Source organism: Lathamus discolor, chromosome 3 (genome assembly GCF_037157495.1).
Source record: "Lathamus discolor isolate bLatDis1 chromosome 3, bLatDis1.hap1, whole genome shotgun sequence".
NCBI lineage: Eukaryota > Metazoa > Chordata > Aves > Psittaciformes > Psittacidae > Lathamus > Lathamus discolor.
The window spans coordinates 64,061,470-64,080,265 of record NC_088886.1 but is presented as its reverse complement, the minus strand read 5'-3'; the positions used below and the strand labels follow the sequence as shown (position 1 = coordinate 64,080,265).

Sequence of the window (18,796 nt, the reverse complement as noted above, 5' to 3'; positions counted from 1 at the left end):
CAAGTTATTGCACAAAACTACTAACCAACACAGAAGGCTAGAATGTACTGGGAAGGAGCTCTTAAAGATAAGATGATGAGATAAGGTAAAGGTCCGGGTAATCACCTAGATACTTAAAAAGGTAGCAAATTCTGATATTGCTATACTTGAGAAGAAATGCTTACATTGTCGCTGTCACTGCCTCCTATGGAAGATGAATCCTGTAAAATAAAGAAAAAACATTTATTTTCATATAAAAAGGACTCTCCCATGACCTTGCTTGTGAATGATATAAAATAGAAGAATAAGAATAAGCAGCCACTTAGAATTTCCTATTTTACCTAAACCAGTGAATGCACAAGAAAAAAAACCAAAACGTAACTTCACCTGTTGCTTAAGCAAAAGAGGTTAAAAAATCCCAACGCTCCTTGTAAACATGCGTTTTTATATGGAAAAATTTTGGATAAAGTTGATTTGCAAAATTAACCATTCTTTATATTCAGAAATCCCACTATCCACACTTTATTTCTAGAATCTGCTCGAGAAGTAGCAGCACAGCTATGAAAAAACAATTGGGATCATATGTCTTCTTAGTTTTAATAAATAATTAGGTATGACTTGCGCTAGTTAAAATGTGTTGCTAAACAAAAAACGTAAGATAGTCCCAGCAGAGTAATCCCCCAATGACATTCACATTCATAAATATAGACTTCAGATATAGCGTGTGCCTGCCCCTAAACTTGGAACAGCTTCTGCAGAGGTAAAGTAAATGCACAAAACATCTTATTTGTGAATGAGTTGATGCATAAACAATCAAATAGTTAAAGCATTGAAAAGTTACACAGTTAGCAAGAGAGTATTTATAGTGCATCACATCCCCTCCATTATGGAAATATTTGGAGTGGTAAAGGGGTAAACACAGGAGAGGGAAGCAAAAAGTAAAATAACTGATATATAGAACCCAGTGCACAGAAGAACCAACAGAGTGAGCTTAAGCTTTTGATGTATGAGACAAATAACATTTACCTGACCATAAGATCCAGCACCACTGTATGTTGAAGATCCACCCTGTTCAGAACACATAAATCATTTTCATATTGCAAACAGACCTTTTTCCTTCTTTAATTTTTTTTGTTAAAAGGAAAAAGAAAATATTTTAATGTTTATTGTAGTGATATTTAACAAAGGTGAATATTTACTTGATCAGAATGGCTACTGAGCAACTCATAGTTATGTCCCTGTAAAGCACTCCTTTAGCATCTTTTAAGCTCTGATTCTATTTCTACTTTTGGAGAGGCCTTCATCTTGCAGATGATTCAAAGCTACTTTTGTTGAGAAGAACAAGCTTTAATGGTTGGAGGCATCCCACTTTTTACTCCTGTATAAATTTTAAGGCTACTTAGTTAAAAGTAGATGGAAATTTCACTCCACAAAGAAAAAAGCCATGTTCATTAAAATAAAGAGCCAAAATACAGAATACAGCTGTATATAGGAGTCCTCAGCACCATTTTTACACAGAAAACCACATTACTTACCTGACCATAGGATTCACTGCTGCTGTCATAGGCAGAAGACCCGCCCTGTACAGAAAATAAAACCAAGTTTATTATTTTGGCTCCCTCAAGAAAGAGTATTGCTTCTTTCGAAGGGTAATACAGGAATGAGAGTAACAGAAGCCTCCGTTACCTTTTCAAATGAGGAACACTCACCTGTCCGTAAGATCCTCCAGGATAGAAGGAAGACCCACCCTTCAGAGAAAACATTAAAAATTACTGGTTTGTAGTTGAAATGGTCTCTCAAGGAGGACTTTTAGGCTGCTCCTGTGCAGGCACAAGTGACCACAAGATTTACCTGGTTACCGGAGTAAGAGCTGTAGGAAGAATCTTGGCCGTCCTGGAAAGAAAATACAGACAAGCTATTTTCTTGCAGACAAAATGAGTATTTAAATACCAGGGTAGCTGGTTCTCACTTATACCCTTCCTCCTAGGATTGAGCTAACTTTTATGTACCTAAGTAAAAATCAAGTCCAATAGTGTTAAACTGGAAGAAATTTTCTGGTGGCAACTTTCTTGGCCTGCTAAAATCAGAATTCTGCAAGGAACCTGCAGATTCCTTTCTGTGCTGTTCTCCGTCAAACCTCACACCACTAGGTTACAGCAGGGTTAATGCAAGTTTTCTGCTCTGAGACAACTGTATGATAGTAGGTCATAGCACCCACAATATCAGGAGTGGAGGAACTGGAATGGTGGGAGTCTGTGTTATCCTGGTAAGGGAGGAAGAACAGCTACCTGTCCATAGGATCCTCCAGGATAGAAGGAAGGCCCTCCCTGTGCAGAAGACAGAATGGGTTAATGTTTTATATCTGGCTACTTCTTCAGGGAAGGTTTTAGATGGAGCTTCTGAACAGGGCAATTTATCTGCATGTTTACCTGGTTACCAGAATATGTGCTGTGTGAAGAACCTGGGGCTCCCTGTAATGAAAACACAGACTAGCTATTTTTTTGCAAACAGGATCACGCAAATAGCAATGGACCTGACTCTCACTTGAGGCCAATATTGTCAAAGAACAAGGACCTCATTCTCACTGATTTTCTTAGCTGGATGAAAGATTATTTCATGGAAGTCGTAAACACAATTTAATATTTTCTTCTGATGGACTTCATGGTGCAAATTACAACCCGTCAATTCGGTTCTTGGGTGTTACATTTCACAACATCCGCTGTATGGGGAGTGCAGGTATGGGAATAACAGAAGCCTCTGTTACCTTTTCAAATGAGGAACACTCACCTGTCCATGAGATCCACCATGATAGAAGGAAGACCCACCCTGCAGAGAAAACATTAAAAATTACTGGTTTGTAGTAGAAATGGTCTCTCAAGGAGGACTTTTAGGCTGCTCCTGTGCAAGCACAGATGATCACAAGACTTACCTGGTTACCGGAGTAAGAGCCGTAGGAAGAACCTTGGCCATCCTGAAAAGAAAATACAGACAAGCTATTTTCTTGCAGACAAGATGAGTATTTAAATACCAGGGTAGCTGGTTCTTACTTATACCCTTCCTCCTAGGATTGAGCTAACTTTTATGTACCTAAGTAAAAATCAAGTCCAATAGTGTTAAACTGGAAGAAATTTTCTGGTGGCAACTTTCTTGGCCTGCTAAAATCAGAATTCTGCAAGGAACCTGCAGATTCCTTTCTGTGCTGTTCTCCGTCAAACCTCACACCACTAGGTTACAGCAGGGTTAATGCAAGTTTTCTGCTCTGAGACAACTGTATGATAGTAGGTCATAGCACCCACAATATCAGGAGTGGAGGAACTGGAATGGTGGGAGTCTGTGTTATCCTGGTAAGGGAGGAAGAACAGCTACCTGTCCATAGGATCCTCCAGGATAGAAGGAAGGCCCTCCCTGTGCAGAAGACAGAATGGGTTAATGTTTTATATCTGGCTACTTCTTCAGGGAAGGTTTTAGATGGAGCTTCTGAACAGGGCAATTTATCTGCATGTTTACCTGGTTACCAGAATATGTGCTGTGTGAAGAACCTGGGGCTCCCTGCAATGAAAACACAGACTAGCTATTTTTTTGCAAACAGACATTTAAGTGAGTGAGTTCATTTCTGAGGTTTTGTTCTTTCAAAATATAGTTTTCAAAGAGGACATTACTGCAATCATTAGACGAGAGCGCTGGCTATTTTTGTTAGAGATACAAAACCCTTTATCACGTACTTTCTCATTCAGGTTAGAAGATCTCAAAGTACTAGTTACTTTTCATTTTACCCTTTCTAATCCCAGAATCTTATGTCATACCTGGCAGATTCTGTATTGTCATAGATGACCATGACCTGATCATGTTTTGAAAAACTGTAAATACACTTTAGAAGAACAGATTTTTCAGCTCACTTAAAGGAGAAGAATATTTACCAGTACGTAACAACCATTATTACTGTCAGATCACCATTATATGTAAAATAGATCAAGTATTATCCTATGACTAGACTGCTTCCTCAGAGTCTACTTGTAGACTGAGCTCTTTAGATGAGGTTTAGAGAAAAAAACTGAATAATTGCAGCACGAGGAATTTGAGGATCCACATAAGGCAAACCCATTGCTTCCTTTGACACAAGATGGTTTAAATATGCATAGCTTTGACTATTTCAGCATGCAAAGAAGGCCCTATTAGAATGAAAGATGTCCACCTTTCCCCTTGTAAATGGATTTGCTTACATAGCATTACAATCACACGACACAACAAAGCTTTTCCTTGATGAGGCTTCAATATTAAGTATTTCAATAGAAAAGTCTCTATTTTAAAACATGTAAGTCATGATTGCTGCTCAGCCTCAATTACAGGGAAGAGGCAGTATTTTATTGCCTGACCAAAATTACTATCGCTCTATGCTAATGACCAGTTCAGGAAGCAGTAATTTCTTTACACAATTAGTTTGTTTAAATAAAACATGCTTTTTTATAGAAATAATAATCCACAATATGGTTCCTGTTGAACTTGAAAACTACAAAAATATTACACCATTCAAACGGGTGTATGTAAATGCAGCTTTGAGAGAAGCTTTAAAAACTGTTATTAGGCAGAATGCAGGTGACTTTAAAATGCAAGTAGGGTAATTCAAGACAGAAGTTGGGTAAAACTAGTCTCTAATGCCCATGTAATTGCATTCCTTGGGCTTTATCCTGGCAGGAAAGCATTGCCTAGGAGAAAAGTTTATCCAGAGCCACTGATGATAAAACTGCAGTGACACTTCATGGGAAAAGATAGTTTAAATATTGGTTTACGAGCTTATATTTAAAAATATTTATCAGATCTTGACATTTTAGTCACAATATTTTATTGCATCTGTGAAAAGGACAAAAAACCTAAGGTGGATGGGATTAAATTCTATGGCTACTACAGAGCATATGGACTCTGGATTTTGAAAGTAATGAATGAGCACATAGCAGTCAACTGACAGAGCATCTGGATTACCAAGCACAGTTACAAAAAGTTAGTGGCCAAATGGTAACTATGCAGTTAAAGTGGGACACATTCATCAGTGACTGCAGCAATAGGACAAGGGGTGATCGGTTCAAACTGAAACAGGGGAAGTTCAGGTTAGATCTTAGGCAGAAGCTCTTCCCTGTGAGGGTGCTGAGGCGCTGGCACAGCGTGCCCAGAGAAGCTGCGGCTGCCCCATCCCTGGCTGTGTTCAAGGCCAGGTTGGACACAGCTTGGAGCAACCTCCTCTAGTGTGAGGTATCCCAGCTTGTGGCAGGGAGTTGGGACTGGATGAGCTTTAAGGTCCCTTCAACTCAAACCATTCAATGATTCTATGTTTTCATTGTATATATTTATATCCATACTAAGAAAATTCACCAAAATGTTTAGCATTGCCCAATACTATTACTGGTAAGTGTGCTGTCCATACTTACTAGGTGATTAATTGACTATGTAGATGAAAGTATAAACTCAGAAAAAGAATTACCTGTCTGCTACCACTGCTGCCATCAGGACAAACACAACCACCCTATAAATAAAAAAAAAAGGAAACAATTATTGATTATGGAAGTTTAAAAGAAAACCTTATTTCAGATGTGAAACTGTGTTTGGGGGAATAAAGCCTGTGGGACTACAGAGTAGCTGTGACTGTTCCTACATCTAGAACAAATGAGGGGACAGCACAGCTCTGTACCTTTCACATTTGCTTTGGAAGCTAGGCTGACACTACATCTCTCAGTGCTATGACCCTGCAGATGCCTCATCAAGAGGAATTATTTGGGTAGTCAAGGGTCATCATCATTGTGCTCTCACCAATAAACCATGTGTGAAATTGAAGCAGTGTTACGAAGTGATTTTGGAGAACCATTTCAGATAAATCTAACCTTAACAGGGTAACTTCAGTTATAACTTAGTGCATAACATCACCAATCCCCCATGCAAAATGACTGGACTTAAAGGCTGACTCCTGAATTTAATTACTTCAACTACTAGGAAGCTATCTGGATAAAACTAGATAAAAATAGTGAAAATCCTGACCTGACTTGATCCATGGGTTGCAATAAATGATCCACCCTGTGAAGAATCCAATTATTTTTTTATAGAAGCATTTTATCAGAATCTAAGATACATAAAATGATGTAGTGTGAAGAAAGAGACAAACTTTGTACTACTTCCCTGAACCAACAAACAGAGTCTGTTCAGAACTCTATGAATCCTTGTGAAAATATCAATTTGGAAGAAACTTAGTTAATGACCGGGAATGGCTATCAGGAAAACTAACGAAGGAAACCTTTACTCTCTGGAGCTCAGAGATCTGACTGTACTATTGAATTAGGTTTCAAAGTCTCAGAGACAGAGGATTATGCTAGTGTTGCATCTAATGCTGGGCACAGTGGGATTCCAGATCTCTGGGAAGCTGATGAGTACCAATACAGTACAAAATATTAAGAAATACAGAATCAGGTGTCACTCTGGTTCAGTTAAATTCATAGAATTCTGTAACACACAGACCACTGCAGCAGTATGCAAGTCTACACAATGGGAAAGTTGGACCTACTTTTGGAACAGAAGGTATGCCATCACTAAGATGTACCTTGTTACCAAATTCTAAATGAAACAGAAGTATGTGTCTGAGCACAACCATCACCAGAGCAGGACTGTCTCTAAAAATAAGTATTAAAAAAAAAAAAAGGATTCTAAACCTATTTCTTTTGTGTTTTACAAGCAAATTTTACAAAATATGAAAACAAACACCTGCAATGCTTTTCTGCTCAGTGAAGGAATGAGGAGACAGTATATTCTGGCCCCATTGTAATTATTTACAACTGCAAAATCATAACATTATAGGGAATACGCTGCCAAATCAAACTAGTATCCTTCAGCACAGATCAGGGAGTGGAATCTAATTTTCAGGAGTGAAAATTAGATTTCTCACAAAAGTCTTTGCAATATCATGCAATAGACACTGTTATTACCTGGGGGTTACTGTGGCTGCTATTTGAAGTAGAAGACTCATTCTGTGAGGAAACAAGAAATGACTCATTTTTCTGTAAGGGTAATAAGTGAAAATACATAGTTCTACTGGGAAAAAACTACCTAACCCTAACCAGAATACTCTGTTGTGGGAATTAGATCCTTATTCTTCTTTTTGTAGGTAATTACACCGAGGAGCTGTAACACCAGCAGAAAAGTGACAAGAATAGTTTACCTGTGCATCGTAGGCTCTTTTGCTCAGAACATGTGAGGTATCCTGTAAAAAACAAAGACATTTACTATGAGGAGATGAAAACTCTATGAACAGTGACAGGGCTCTTTTTTTTTTTTTTTTTTTTTCACTTATTATGTGTTTCTAACAGCTCCAGACCCTTTGATACATACATTGAATAGGAAAGCCCTATTATAAAATTAAAGCACATTGTTTGCCTGACTTGAAGCTATACAATACACATATCCACATCTCTGAGCAGTATTTAGAAACATTATTCTTTCTCACTCCACTATTCTACATTTCTTCAGCTAAAATTTTAGCTATCCTCTGGTTTTATGACACTCATTGGATTTTAACTTTAGCTTGGACCAACTCTGTATGTGCTTCCTGAAGAACAGGAATCTGAGCTGCCGTATATCTCACAGCAGGAATTTCACGTCTTTTATTCATATATATACTTTTTTAACATAAATTCACCCAAAGAGCAAATAGCCAAGCTATTTGTCCTTAAAGAAAAAAGAAAAGGTGCTACTTACTCTGGCAACAAGAACTTTCTTCTTTGTACAACCAGAACTCTGTAAAGGAGCCAGAAGCCTATTATTTATAGATGCAGCCATCCACAAAATACTTTCAACAAAGATTTATTTAAACTTGTCAAAGTGGCATATTTTAACACAGGAAATGTCCAGATCTATCATTTTACTATCAGTAAGAGTCTTAAAAAGCATATTCTTTGTCTGTTGTCACCTTCACACTCCTTCAGCAGAAGTTCCTGCTGCGCGGAGTCTCCCTCAGCTCAAACACAATGGTTTAGAAGCCATCAGTATAATGATTTGTTCTTGTTTAAATCCCCTCCCCTTCTTTGTGAGAATGCTTCGAAGCAAACTCTTTTACAATGAAATCCAGCACTGTGCACTGGATAGGGATAACCAAGGGAATAATAACATCTTTTGTGAACAAAGGAGGAGGTGATGAGGCTCAAACAAGGTTTGCTGCTGAAGGATTTTTGTTTGCAGAACAAAAACCTAATGCAATGCGGTCAGGGCAAAGAAAAAGAGGTTTTCAGAAGGCCTCCTTACTTCCTAGTGTACGTTTTGGGGGCAGTAGTAAAATACTAGAAAGGAAAAATGGGGAAAATAATGAAGCAGTAAAGTATCTGACTGGCAACTGAAGGTAAGCGGCTGATGACAGAAGGTTACTCTAGATGGCAGTAGAACAAAAGGAGGCCGAAACATATTAAAAATACCCATGTTACTAGTTTCTACTTGTAGGACAGAATGTTACTTTACACCACCAGCAGATACATGTTTAAATGAGGACAAATGGAAAAAGCCTGGGATGGCTACATGCCTCACCTACCCAGATGGTTAATTCCCAAATAACTATCCAGTCAACTGTATATACTACAGAAAACCTGTGTTACTACTGTGGAGTTTTAAATAATTACCCAGCAGCCTTGAGAAGGGCTAGAAGGCATTGAGTACAGAGAACTATAATATCAAATATCTTCCTCTTCAGCTGCCTTTTTGAGGGGTACTATAAGGCAATCATACTATACAATCAGAGGCCCACAGGACTAATGTTGAAGTGCTCAGTTACTAACACTGTCATTAATCATTTGAATACTACGGAAGGAAAAGAGTACTTACCTGAACATTGGCACTATAGGTGGTGTCACTCTGCAAAAGAATGAATGATTTTCTTCTTTAACAGTTACTTGAATACAGTAAGCTTATAGAAACCCCATTCTTTCCTCTACTGCTTACAGACATAAAAAAGAAATAATACTCTGTTGCTCATATTCCCTTGCTTAAATCAGTCTGAAATCCTACCATTTCAGTCTGAGAAAGATTTTAATAGCAACTTTGGATTAGTAGAAATGTAACATGAAGAACAGTGCAATATCTGCCACTGTATCTCTCTCTTCTTTTTTTCCTAGTATGCAGTTAAAGTTTGTCTATGGGACTTGCTTTTTTTTTTTTTTTTTTTTTTTTAACATTATTGTAAAATTTATCTTTAGGTTTTAAGTGAAGCTTTCTGTTACTGCAAAGGTACCAAAGTCTTTTTATCCATATTTCAGTTCACCAAGTTAAATGCATTTAAAAGCACAAAATGCATCTGCCAACACTTACATGACAATTTTCAGTAAGAAAACATGCTATTAGTGTGGGAAATCAACGTTCTTTCTGGATCATTCTGCTCACAAGGCTGCATCTAGCAGTGCAAGATTTTCCCATCTACATGAAAAATACTCTGATGAAAATATACTAGAGAAAGCATACTCACATCATCACAAGCATTATCGTCTGAGTAACCTTGTGAATCCTAGAAGGACATTAAATACCAGTTATTTCCTCACAAAAATGGATGGTTAAAACTAAACTTTGTATTCAGCAAGACAGAATTGAGGCTTGTGCAAACAAAAAGCTGAATTAAATTAAGTCCTTTATAAGGAAAATAAGGAGCCAAATACAACAGTTGCTTACAGGGAATGTTGAAAAAACCAAAACCAATCCAAAACAAAAAGAGCATAGAAACTGTTATGTTTTAGTATATCTTTGAGAAAGATAATGCAGGGACTACAAAGATTAGAGCAAAATAATAGGTATCTAGAAGACAGAAAGAACTAGTTACCTGATTATCATAATAGGTGTCTGATCCACCCTTTAAAACAAACAAACCAAAATCAGAAAAAATTAGAATATGGGAAACCTGATTTTGAACAGAGGCTAAAGCTTGTACAAAGCGATGAACAAGTAGTGAAATAGAGCATTACTTACTTGGCCACCTGAATAGCCCTGCGAGTAGGAACCACCCTATAAAAACAAATATAAACCCTATTTCAGAAGAAACTGTGGTTTTATTTGGGAAATAAAGTTGGAATAAACAATTACCTGGGATTCCTTTGATCAAATACAGCTTTCTGGATATCTATACAGCTTTATCAGATAAGATAAAAGTTCTTACAAGGAGAAAAATCAAGGTCTACCTACCTGGTTACCACCATAACTTTGTGAGGATGGTGATCCACCCTGCCAACAAAACCAAATAGGATTAATATTACAAAGTCATAAATCACCTATTGATAATCCCTTGTGGGACTTGTGAAGTAAAACCTCAGTGGGAAGAAATAATAATCTAGTACTTACTTGGCTACCATCATAGGTTTGTAAGGAGTATGATCCACCCTGTGAAAGCAAAACAACAACAGGTAATGCTGGAAAGCTGAATATGACCAGCAGCTTTATTAGGCTACTGAATTCTTTCTATGTAAATGGAATTTCCAGGCTGAAAAACCCTTCCTTTTTAAGAGAGTGAGATGCAGGTTGGAGCTGGGGAACCTCTGCAAGAGTCTATACCCTCATGAGCAAGGAAACTGTACTCTGGATTAGAACTGCTTGAAAAGTTTTTACCAATGGGTAATAAAGAGCTGCCTACCTGACCACCCTGTGATCCATCCTGTAAATGAGACAAAAATAGGCATGCTTTTGACATTTGCTGTTTGACTATGGCTTATTTTTAATGAAAGCTATGATACTTTCTGAGAAAGAGTAAGGAGCAAAGGCGATACAGATATGATGTCTAATGTAGTGAGCATGAATCACCAACAGTGCAAAGGTAAATGCTACATAATACCTGTGCCAAGGAACTACAAACTTTTAGCTTTAAGTAATGCTTAGTACGCAGATGAGTTTCATTCTGAACAGTCTCTAGAGAATGTATCTTTTTTTCTTCTGTGGAAAACACATTCTCTACAACTGGAATGAAAAACTCCCCTGGTAGCATTATTACACAGAAAGCTGTGAGATGTGAGATACAGTGGCCTTGAGGAAAAGGTTTAAAATAAAGCATTCGGTATGTTTCAACATGCCCTCTTTAGAAGGGGTTGTAAATTCTCCAAGTGAAATCAAAAGAGACATTTGTAGAAGCATTAGTGTCAAAAGTGCATAAGAACAGTGAGATCCTGAGCTACTGAAGAGTGGGATATTTGCCAGTCACTAAAATGGGGCTCAGACATCAATCCAGAAGAGGCAAAGGAAAATGAAATGAGAAGTACTGTCTGTTGGTGTTCTAACAGTTTTTAGTACAAAATTTAAGTGTTGCCTTTAGTCTTGGAAAGAAATAGCTCTTCTTTATTAAAAAAAATAGCTATTATAAAATAACATACTCATGTACCTACATCATATAGTATTCTTTCAAGTTATGTACAGTATATTGTGAATACTATATATTCTATACCACATAATGTATTATAGCAACATCTATGTCGTTTGTACATTTATCAATATATTTAGATTGCTAATACAATGAATGGATCTCATTTTTCTATTTCTTGTGAAAAATCAGTAAGAATCAGGAGAAGTGTGAATAAAAAAAAAATCATCTATTGCTGTTTTCCTCCTAATTTCTAACATTTACAGAGATTGTTTCTTTAAACATAGTAGACATCTTTTAGGATGCGCTTTTTACAGATTCAGCAACAAAATTTCCAGCTTTCCAGAATCTGGCCTTAGTATCCTATAGAGCTAGACATTTCACAGACATAATGCTAGGAAAAACGGGAGAAAAGCCCCCAAGCCCATGTGATATTCCTGTGTAGAGGAAGACAGTAAGTGCTAATCTCGTAATTGGTAAGATTACATGGATTTACAGTCTATGAATCAGAAGCTGGTTCTAAGTGAGTTAGTGGCAAAACTAATTTTGAATGTGTCTCAAAAAACAGAGAAGGAAAAGCATTTACCTGGTGGCAAGGATTGCTGTCATAGGAGACACCCTGTTAAAAAATAAACAAACCAAAAGGTAAATGTCCTAACTATCATTTTCTTGCAGAGTAGTCAGCTTTCTTCAAACTTCTATGTGAGGATTAATGGAATGAAACTCTAAATAAAACTTTACAGAGGGTGAGTTTAACTGCATCTAACCCTTTAAGTCTGTGGCTTTACCCTCTGTCACTCCCATACACACATAGTCACAAGCACCAAGACACATGCACACAGATGATCAAAGGAGGACTACTGTGTGCCATATGGAAAGCAAGGTAGGCTGGCAGCTGAATGATACAGACTCTCTGTATCATCCTAGTTCCTCTTGATTGCTAAAGGTAAACTGTTTTGTTGGGTTGGTTTGGACAGTCCATTTAGGAATCAACAGTTACAGCTGTGTGATCATCTACTTCAGAATCACGCTAGACTCACCCATCATAGATATTAGGCAAGGCTACTGCCCAATAATCATAGAAGCAGCTGGGTTGGAAAAAAACTTTAAAATCGTCAAATCCAACCATTCCTCCAGCATTGAAGACACTGTCTTTACACTGTGTGGGCATACAGAAGTTGAAATGGAACCAGGATGAAAACTCCTAATGCAATTCTTAATCTGTAGGAGCCACTCTCTAATCCTGTCACTTTCTGTAGGAATTAAATGGGCCAACATCCAATAATCATTCCCAAGCAAAGTTTTTGCCTGTTTACTAAGAAGATACATGAATCATTACTCGGCCATCTTTTGCGTGTAACACTACATGGTGAGAAGCCACTTCATTTTGGTTACAATGAACAAAAATATCAGTGCTTCTTGATCTCTGTGCTAGAAGATTCCATGTAAGACTGAAACCAAAAGATTTCAACTAATAAAAATTAGCTAACTTATTGGAAAATATGTTACTACTACAAAGAAAGCTGGGTCTAGTTTTCAGATAGTGTGGAGAAAGAGGACTTACTTGTCCACAACCGTTGCTGCCACCCGAGTAACCAGATCCACCCTGTTGGAGGAAAGAAAAAGAAAACAAGGGGAAAAAAAGAGCAGCTCAGTAATCCAAATATTCCTTTCCTTCATTTCAAATACAAGAAAATATTGTAAACGGCTTTAGCTGCCTGACCACTTTTTAAGAAAACCAGGGACATCTTAGTGAGTGTTTTATTATGAAGTATTCCCTAAGTGGGAAGGACATGTATCAATAACCCTATAGTTATGAGACCCACATGAATAAAGTTCACAACTTCTAATGAGACCTTACTATACTGTTTCAAGAAAAAACCCATAAAATTCTTGATACATATAAAGGAACATCAGGTGTGTTGTATACTGACTGGTATGTTTACCAGGCCATAGGAAATGCAATCTTGAGGCTGATATCCCTGTAACAAAGGCATGAGTTCATTTGTAAACAAAGCTGATTCCCTATTAGGCAATCTTCTAGAATAGAATTTTAGGCATTTTCTAGAATACAAAATGTTCTATCAGATTTGGAATTGTGAGAGCTTGCTGAGTGCTTTTGCAGTGCTATGGCACTCCACATGCTCCAATGCTGTGGTCTGACTGATGATGGGCAGATACTTACCAGGTTGTAGGAAACACTTTGAGGTCGGGAGCCCTGTAAGAGAGACAAAAACTCAGCTGTAACCAAAGCTGTAGTCTCAGCAGAGCTGCAACAGAACCGCCCATTTCCACTAACAGTTCCTCTGTGCTCAGTTCTTTTTCCTTCATTCAGTGGCACAAAACAAAACCAAGGACCACTCACAAACACCAAGAAAGAAAAACCCCAGCCAAACCCCAAAGCCCATTTGCAAGGCAGGACCCCTAGAGAAAAGCTCATTGCATTTCAGGAAAGAAATCTCACCTGGCCAGAGTATTGGCTGCTTTGAGGAGTCTGTAAAAAAGAGAAGGCAATTAACACCTTGACAAGGAGGCTTTTATAGAGAGCATACTATTTTTGGAAGTATAGCTGCACAAGGGTTTCCCAGAAAGGCTCGTCCTAAGCCAAAGCAGACAGAGCAGGCTGCTGGCATCTGTGCAGCAAACAGGTTGCCCTATTCTCAGTGAAAGCACTGAATCAATTTGAGATGCAACTGCCAAAGGAAACATCAAAAACCTGCCAGTGGTGCAGGTCACAGAGATGGCAGTGAAGAATTTCCTACGGAATAGCCAGTTTGCTTTCCCAGCCATAAGAACTGCTACTGCCCCAGGAACTTGACCCACACTAGGACAAGGACATGTGCTTACTCCCCTTTTGTAAGGGATCCAGCCTGCATTAGGAAGAGCAAGCAACTACATCCTAAAGCTGTGTGGGGCAGTATGAAGAGCTCAGACTTCCTCCTGGCCCTCACAATGATGCTAAGTACAAGGACTTCATGTGCTGGGATTCCAGATAAGAAAGTATTTTGAGTGTGAAAATACAGATGTTCGGGGAAACATCCTTAAAAGCTGCAATTGTGAGAGCTTGCTGAGTGCTTTTGCAGTGCTATGGCACTCCACATGCTCCAATGCTGTGGTCTGACTGGTGACGGGCAGATACTCACCAGGGTGTAGGAAACACTTTGAGGCCGGGAGCCCTGTAAGAAAGACAAGAACTCAGCTGTAAGTAAAGCAGTAGTCTCAGCAGAGCTGCAACAGAACAGCCCATTTCCACTAACAGCTCCTCTGTGTTTGGTTCTTTTTTCTGTCAAGGTAACTCAGTGGCACAAACCAAAACCAAGGACCACTCAGCAACACCAAGCAGGAAAAATCCCATCCAAACCCCAAAGCCCATTTGTAAAGGAGGGCTTAGAGAAAAGCTCATTGCATTTCAGGAAAGAAGTCTCACCTGGCCAGAGTACTGGCTGCTTTGGGGACCCTATGAAAAGAGAACTGTCATTCAAAGTTGGAATTGTGAATGATTGCCAAAGTGCTTTTGCAGTGCCATGGCACTCCACTTGCTACAGTGCTGTATTCTGACTGGTACTGACAGATGCTTACCTGGCTGTATGAAACACTTTGAGGCCGGGAGCCCTGTAAGAAAGGAATTAGTGATTCATAATTATTGTATTGATGAAGTAGATGCCTCTCTCAAGCTTGTCTCTTTGTGAGCAAAACCACCCAGAATACAACAGAGAATGTACAGTCTTTGCTGCTTTACTGGTGTTATTTTAATCTTTTAATTCTGGATAAATATCTGATCACAGAGTATTTATCAAACAACAATCACAGAGTATTTTTATGTCCATCTTACCCAGGACTCTACTATTATAATGGTTTCCCAGCACATTCAAGGGACAAAATATTTTCTTATTGTGTTCCTTTTGCTGACTGTTCTTAGACACTGGGCTTAGATGGCTAATAGTAGGTGAATCTTAGAGTCACAGACTAGTGTGGGTTGAAAGGGACCTTAAAGCTCATATAGTCCCAACCCCCTGCCATGCGCAGGGACACCTTCCACTAGAGCAGGTTGCTTCAAGCCCCATCCAACCTGGCCTTGTATGGGGCATCCACAACTTTTGATTTCCTGTACTTGTATTATTGGGCCACATCTGCACAATTCCCTTCCTCTGAGGGAAAAAAAGGTGAAAAATAATTTGAAAAAATTAAGAAAGAATTTGACAAAAAGATAAAGATTCATAAAATGGAAACAATGCAATTAAAAGTAGCAGGTCAAATGAATCAGTCAAGGATGCCAGTACTGTGGGTAACTATATGCTGCTGAAGCAATTTGCCTTAAACAGAATGTCAAATAAATGCAGGTGCTTCACGTACATTCAGATCTGTGCAACAGCTTTCTGGGAGGGTTATGAAGTCAGCGATTACCAAAAAGAACTGGAATTATCTTGTGTACTTCTGCCATCTGACATAAAGATCCTGACAAAATTCAGAGCTATCTTAGGCCTGCTTTAATTCACATGGAAACTGTAAAGGGAGGTGAACATACATCATCTGCAGGCTTTAAGACCAAATCTTCCTGCATCTAAGGACCTAAGCCGATACTCTTTAACTCCTCAACATTGTTTCTCTGTACTGGGACCAAAGGAGACAGCAAAAAACTTACTGTAAATTCGCCTTGTAACATGTAAATCAACTAGAACAACAGCATATAGACTATATCATAAAGTTCGAAGTTCCATACACATATAAAATATCAGACAGCAACAGTAATTCATGCTTCCGGCTGATACCCATTACAAAAACAACTGTCACATTAACAAATAAAGATTTGAAATGGATTCAGATTTGTTCTTTCTGAAGAGATCAGTAAAATTTGGGAAAAAAAAAGAACTACATATTTGCTACCTTTTGCAGTGTCAAGGTACTGCACTGGCTCATGTGCTGTGCTGTGATAGATACTTACCAGGCTGTAGGAAACACTTTGAGGCCGGGAGCCCTGTAAGAAAGACAAACACTCAGCTGTAACCAAAGCTGTAGCCTCAGCAGAACTACAACAGAACAGCCCGTTTCCACTAACAGCTCCTCTGTGCTCGGTTCTTTTTCCTTCATGTTAAATCAGTGGCACAAACAAAAACCGAGGACCACTCACAAACACCAAGAAGGAAAAAGCCAAGCCAAATCCCAAGGCCTACTTGCAAGGCAGGATCCTACAGGAAAGCTCATTGCATTTCAGGAAAGAAATCTCACCTGGCCAGAGTATTGGCTGCTCTGGGGAGTCTGTAAAAAAGAGAAGGCAATTAACACCTTGACAAGGAGGCTTCTATAAGTAGCATACTATTTTTGGAAGTATAGCTGCACAAGGGTTTCCAAGAAAGGCTCGTCCTGAGCCAAAGCAGACAGAGCAGGCTGCTGGCATCTGTGCAGCAAACAGGTTGCCCTATTCTCAGTGAAAGCACTGAATCAATTTGAGATGCAACTGCCAAAGGAAACATCAAAAACCTGCCAGTGGTGCTGGTCACAGAGGGATCAGTGAAGAACTTCCTACGGAATAGCCAGTTTACTTTCCCAGCCATAAGAACTGCTACTGCCCCAGGAACTTGACCCACACTAGGACAAGGACATGTGCTTACTCCCCTTTTATAAGGGATCCAGCCTGTGTTAGGAAAGGCAAGCAACTACATCCTAAAGCTGTGTGGGGCAGTATGAAGAGTCCAGACTTGCTCCTGGCCTTCACAGTGATGCTGGGTGCAATGATTTCATGTGCTGGGATTCCAGATAAGAAAGTATTTTGAGTGTGAGAGTACACATATGCACATTAATTGCCCTTGAAAGTTGCCATTGTGAGAGCTTGCTGAGTGCTTTTGCAGTGTTATGGCACTTCATGTGCTCCAATGCTGGTTTTGGACCAGTGACAGGCAGATACTTACCAGGGTGTAGGAAATACTTTGAGGCCGGGAGCCCTGTAAGAAAGACAAGAACTCAGCTGTAACCAAAGCTGTAGCCTCAGCAGAGCTGCACCAGCTAAGCCCATTTCCACTAACAGTTCCTCTGTGCTCAGTTCTTTTTCCTTCGTGTTAACTCAGTGGCACAAACAAAAACCGAGGACCACTCACAAAACCCAAGAAGGAAAAGGCCAAGCCAAATCCCAAGGCCTATTTGCAAGGCAGGATCCTACAGAAAAGCTCATTGCATTTCAGGAAAGAAATCTCACCTGGCCAGAGTATTGGCTGCTCTGGGGAGTCTGTAAAAAAAGAGAAGGCAATTAACACCTTGACAAGGAGGCTTCTATAAGTAGCATACTATTTACGAAAGTATAGCTGCACAAGGGTTTCCCAGAAAGGCTCGTCCTAAGCCAAAGCAGACAGAGCAGGCTGCTGGCATATGTGCAGCAAACAGGTTGCCCTACTCTTAGTGAAAGCATTGAATCAATTTGAGATGCAATTGCCAAAGGAAACATCAAAAACCTGTAAGTGGTGCTGGTCACAGAGGGATCAGTGAAGAACTTCCTACGGAATAGCCAGTTTGCCTCCCTGGCCATAAGAACTGCTACTGCCCCAGAAACTTGACCCACACTAAGACAAGGGCATGTGCTTACTCTCCTTTTGTAAGGGATCCAGCCTGTGTTAGGAAGAGCAAGCAACTACATCCTAAAGCTGTGCAGAGCTGTATGAAGAGTCCAGACTTCCCCCTGGCCTTCACAGTGATGCTGGATGCAACAATTTCATGTGCTGAGATTCCAGATCAGAAAGTAGCACATGGATAAAGTTTGAGTGTGAGAATTTATATGTTCATATAAAATGTCCTTCAAACTTAGAACTGTGAGAGCTTGCTGAGTGCTTTTGCAGTGCCACGGCACTCCACTGCTACAGTGCTGCGTTCTGACTGGTGACTGAGAAATGCTTACCAGGCTGTAGGAAACACTTTGAGGTCGGGAGCCCTGTAAGAAAGACAAGAACTCAGCTGTAAGTAAAGCAGTAGTCTCAGCAGAGCTACAACAGAACAGCCCATTTCCACTAACAGCTCCTCTGTATATACAATATATACATGACTATATACAATGTGCTCAGTTCTTTTTCCTTCATGTTAAATCAGTGGCACAAACCAAAACCAAGGACCACTCACAAACACCAAGAACTAAAAAAACCCAGCCAAATCCCAAGGCCTATTTGCAAGGCAGGATCCTACAGGAAAGCTCATTGCATTTCAGGAAAGAAATCTCACCTGGCCAGAGTATTGGCTGCTCTGGGGAGTCTGTAAAAAAGAGAAGGCAATTAACACCTTGACAAGGAGGCTTCTATAAGTAGCATACTATTTTTGGAAGTATAGCTGCACAAGGGTTTCCAAGAAAGGCTCGTCCTGAGCCAAAGCAGACAGAGCAGGCTGCTGGCATATGTGCAGCAAACAGGTTGCCCTATTCTCAGTGAAAGCACTGAATCAATTTGAGATGCAACTGCCAAAGGAAACATCAAAAACCTGCCAGTGGTGCAG

At 39.4% G+C, this 18,796-nt stretch overlaps 1 protein-coding gene and 1 long non-coding RNA gene across 2 annotated transcripts in view; both read right to left on the bottom strand.

The window, feature by feature from the left end:
- LOC136009981 (loricrin-like) overlaps positions 1-15,890 on the bottom strand; it is a 34,349-nt gene extending 18,459 nt beyond the window's left edge. The window contains exons 1-25 of the mRNA XM_065670544.1: positions 15,855-15,890; positions 14,473-14,505; positions 13,515-13,547; positions 12,894-12,935; positions 11,916-11,948; positions 10,324-10,362; positions 10,168-10,206; positions 9,955-9,990; positions 9,809-9,838; positions 9,461-9,499; positions 8,824-8,853; positions 7,711-7,749; positions 7,175-7,216; positions 6,942-6,983; positions 6,004-6,039; positions 5,453-5,494; positions 2,909-2,950; positions 2,767-2,805; positions 2,409-2,450; positions 2,268-2,306; positions 1,831-1,872; positions 1,689-1,727; positions 1,515-1,559; positions 1,006-1,047; positions 165-200 (exon numbers count right to left, since the gene is read on the bottom strand). Of these exons, the coding sequence (XP_065526616.1) occupies positions 165-200; positions 1,006-1,047; positions 1,515-1,559; positions 1,689-1,727; positions 1,831-1,872; positions 2,268-2,306; positions 2,409-2,450; positions 2,767-2,805; positions 2,909-2,950; positions 5,453-5,494; positions 6,004-6,039; positions 6,942-6,983; positions 7,175-7,216; positions 7,711-7,749; positions 8,824-8,853; positions 9,461-9,499; positions 9,809-9,838; positions 9,955-9,990; positions 10,168-10,206; positions 10,324-10,362; positions 11,916-11,948; positions 12,894-12,935; positions 13,515-13,547; positions 14,473-14,505; positions 15,855-15,890 (957 nt within the window). The remainder of the gene's footprint in view (positions 1-164; positions 201-1,005; positions 1,048-1,514; positions 1,560-1,688; positions 1,728-1,830; positions 1,873-2,267; positions 2,307-2,408; positions 2,451-2,766; positions 2,806-2,908; positions 2,951-5,452; positions 5,495-6,003; positions 6,040-6,941; positions 6,984-7,174; positions 7,217-7,710; positions 7,750-8,823; positions 8,854-9,460; positions 9,500-9,808; positions 9,839-9,954; positions 9,991-10,167; positions 10,207-10,323; positions 10,363-11,915; positions 11,949-12,893; positions 12,936-13,514; positions 13,548-14,472; positions 14,506-15,854) is intronic.
- Positions 15,891-17,235: 1,345 nt separating this feature from the next.
- On the bottom strand, positions 17,236-18,555 carry LOC136011025 (uncharacterized). Its single transcript, XR_010611152.1, has 4 exons — positions 18,530-18,555; positions 18,213-18,245; positions 17,520-17,549; positions 17,236-17,268 (listed from the first exon to the last, which is right to left on the bottom strand). It is a non-coding gene; the product is annotated as an uncharacterized LOC136011025 (long non-coding RNA).
- Positions 18,556-18,796: the final 241 nt, after the last annotated feature.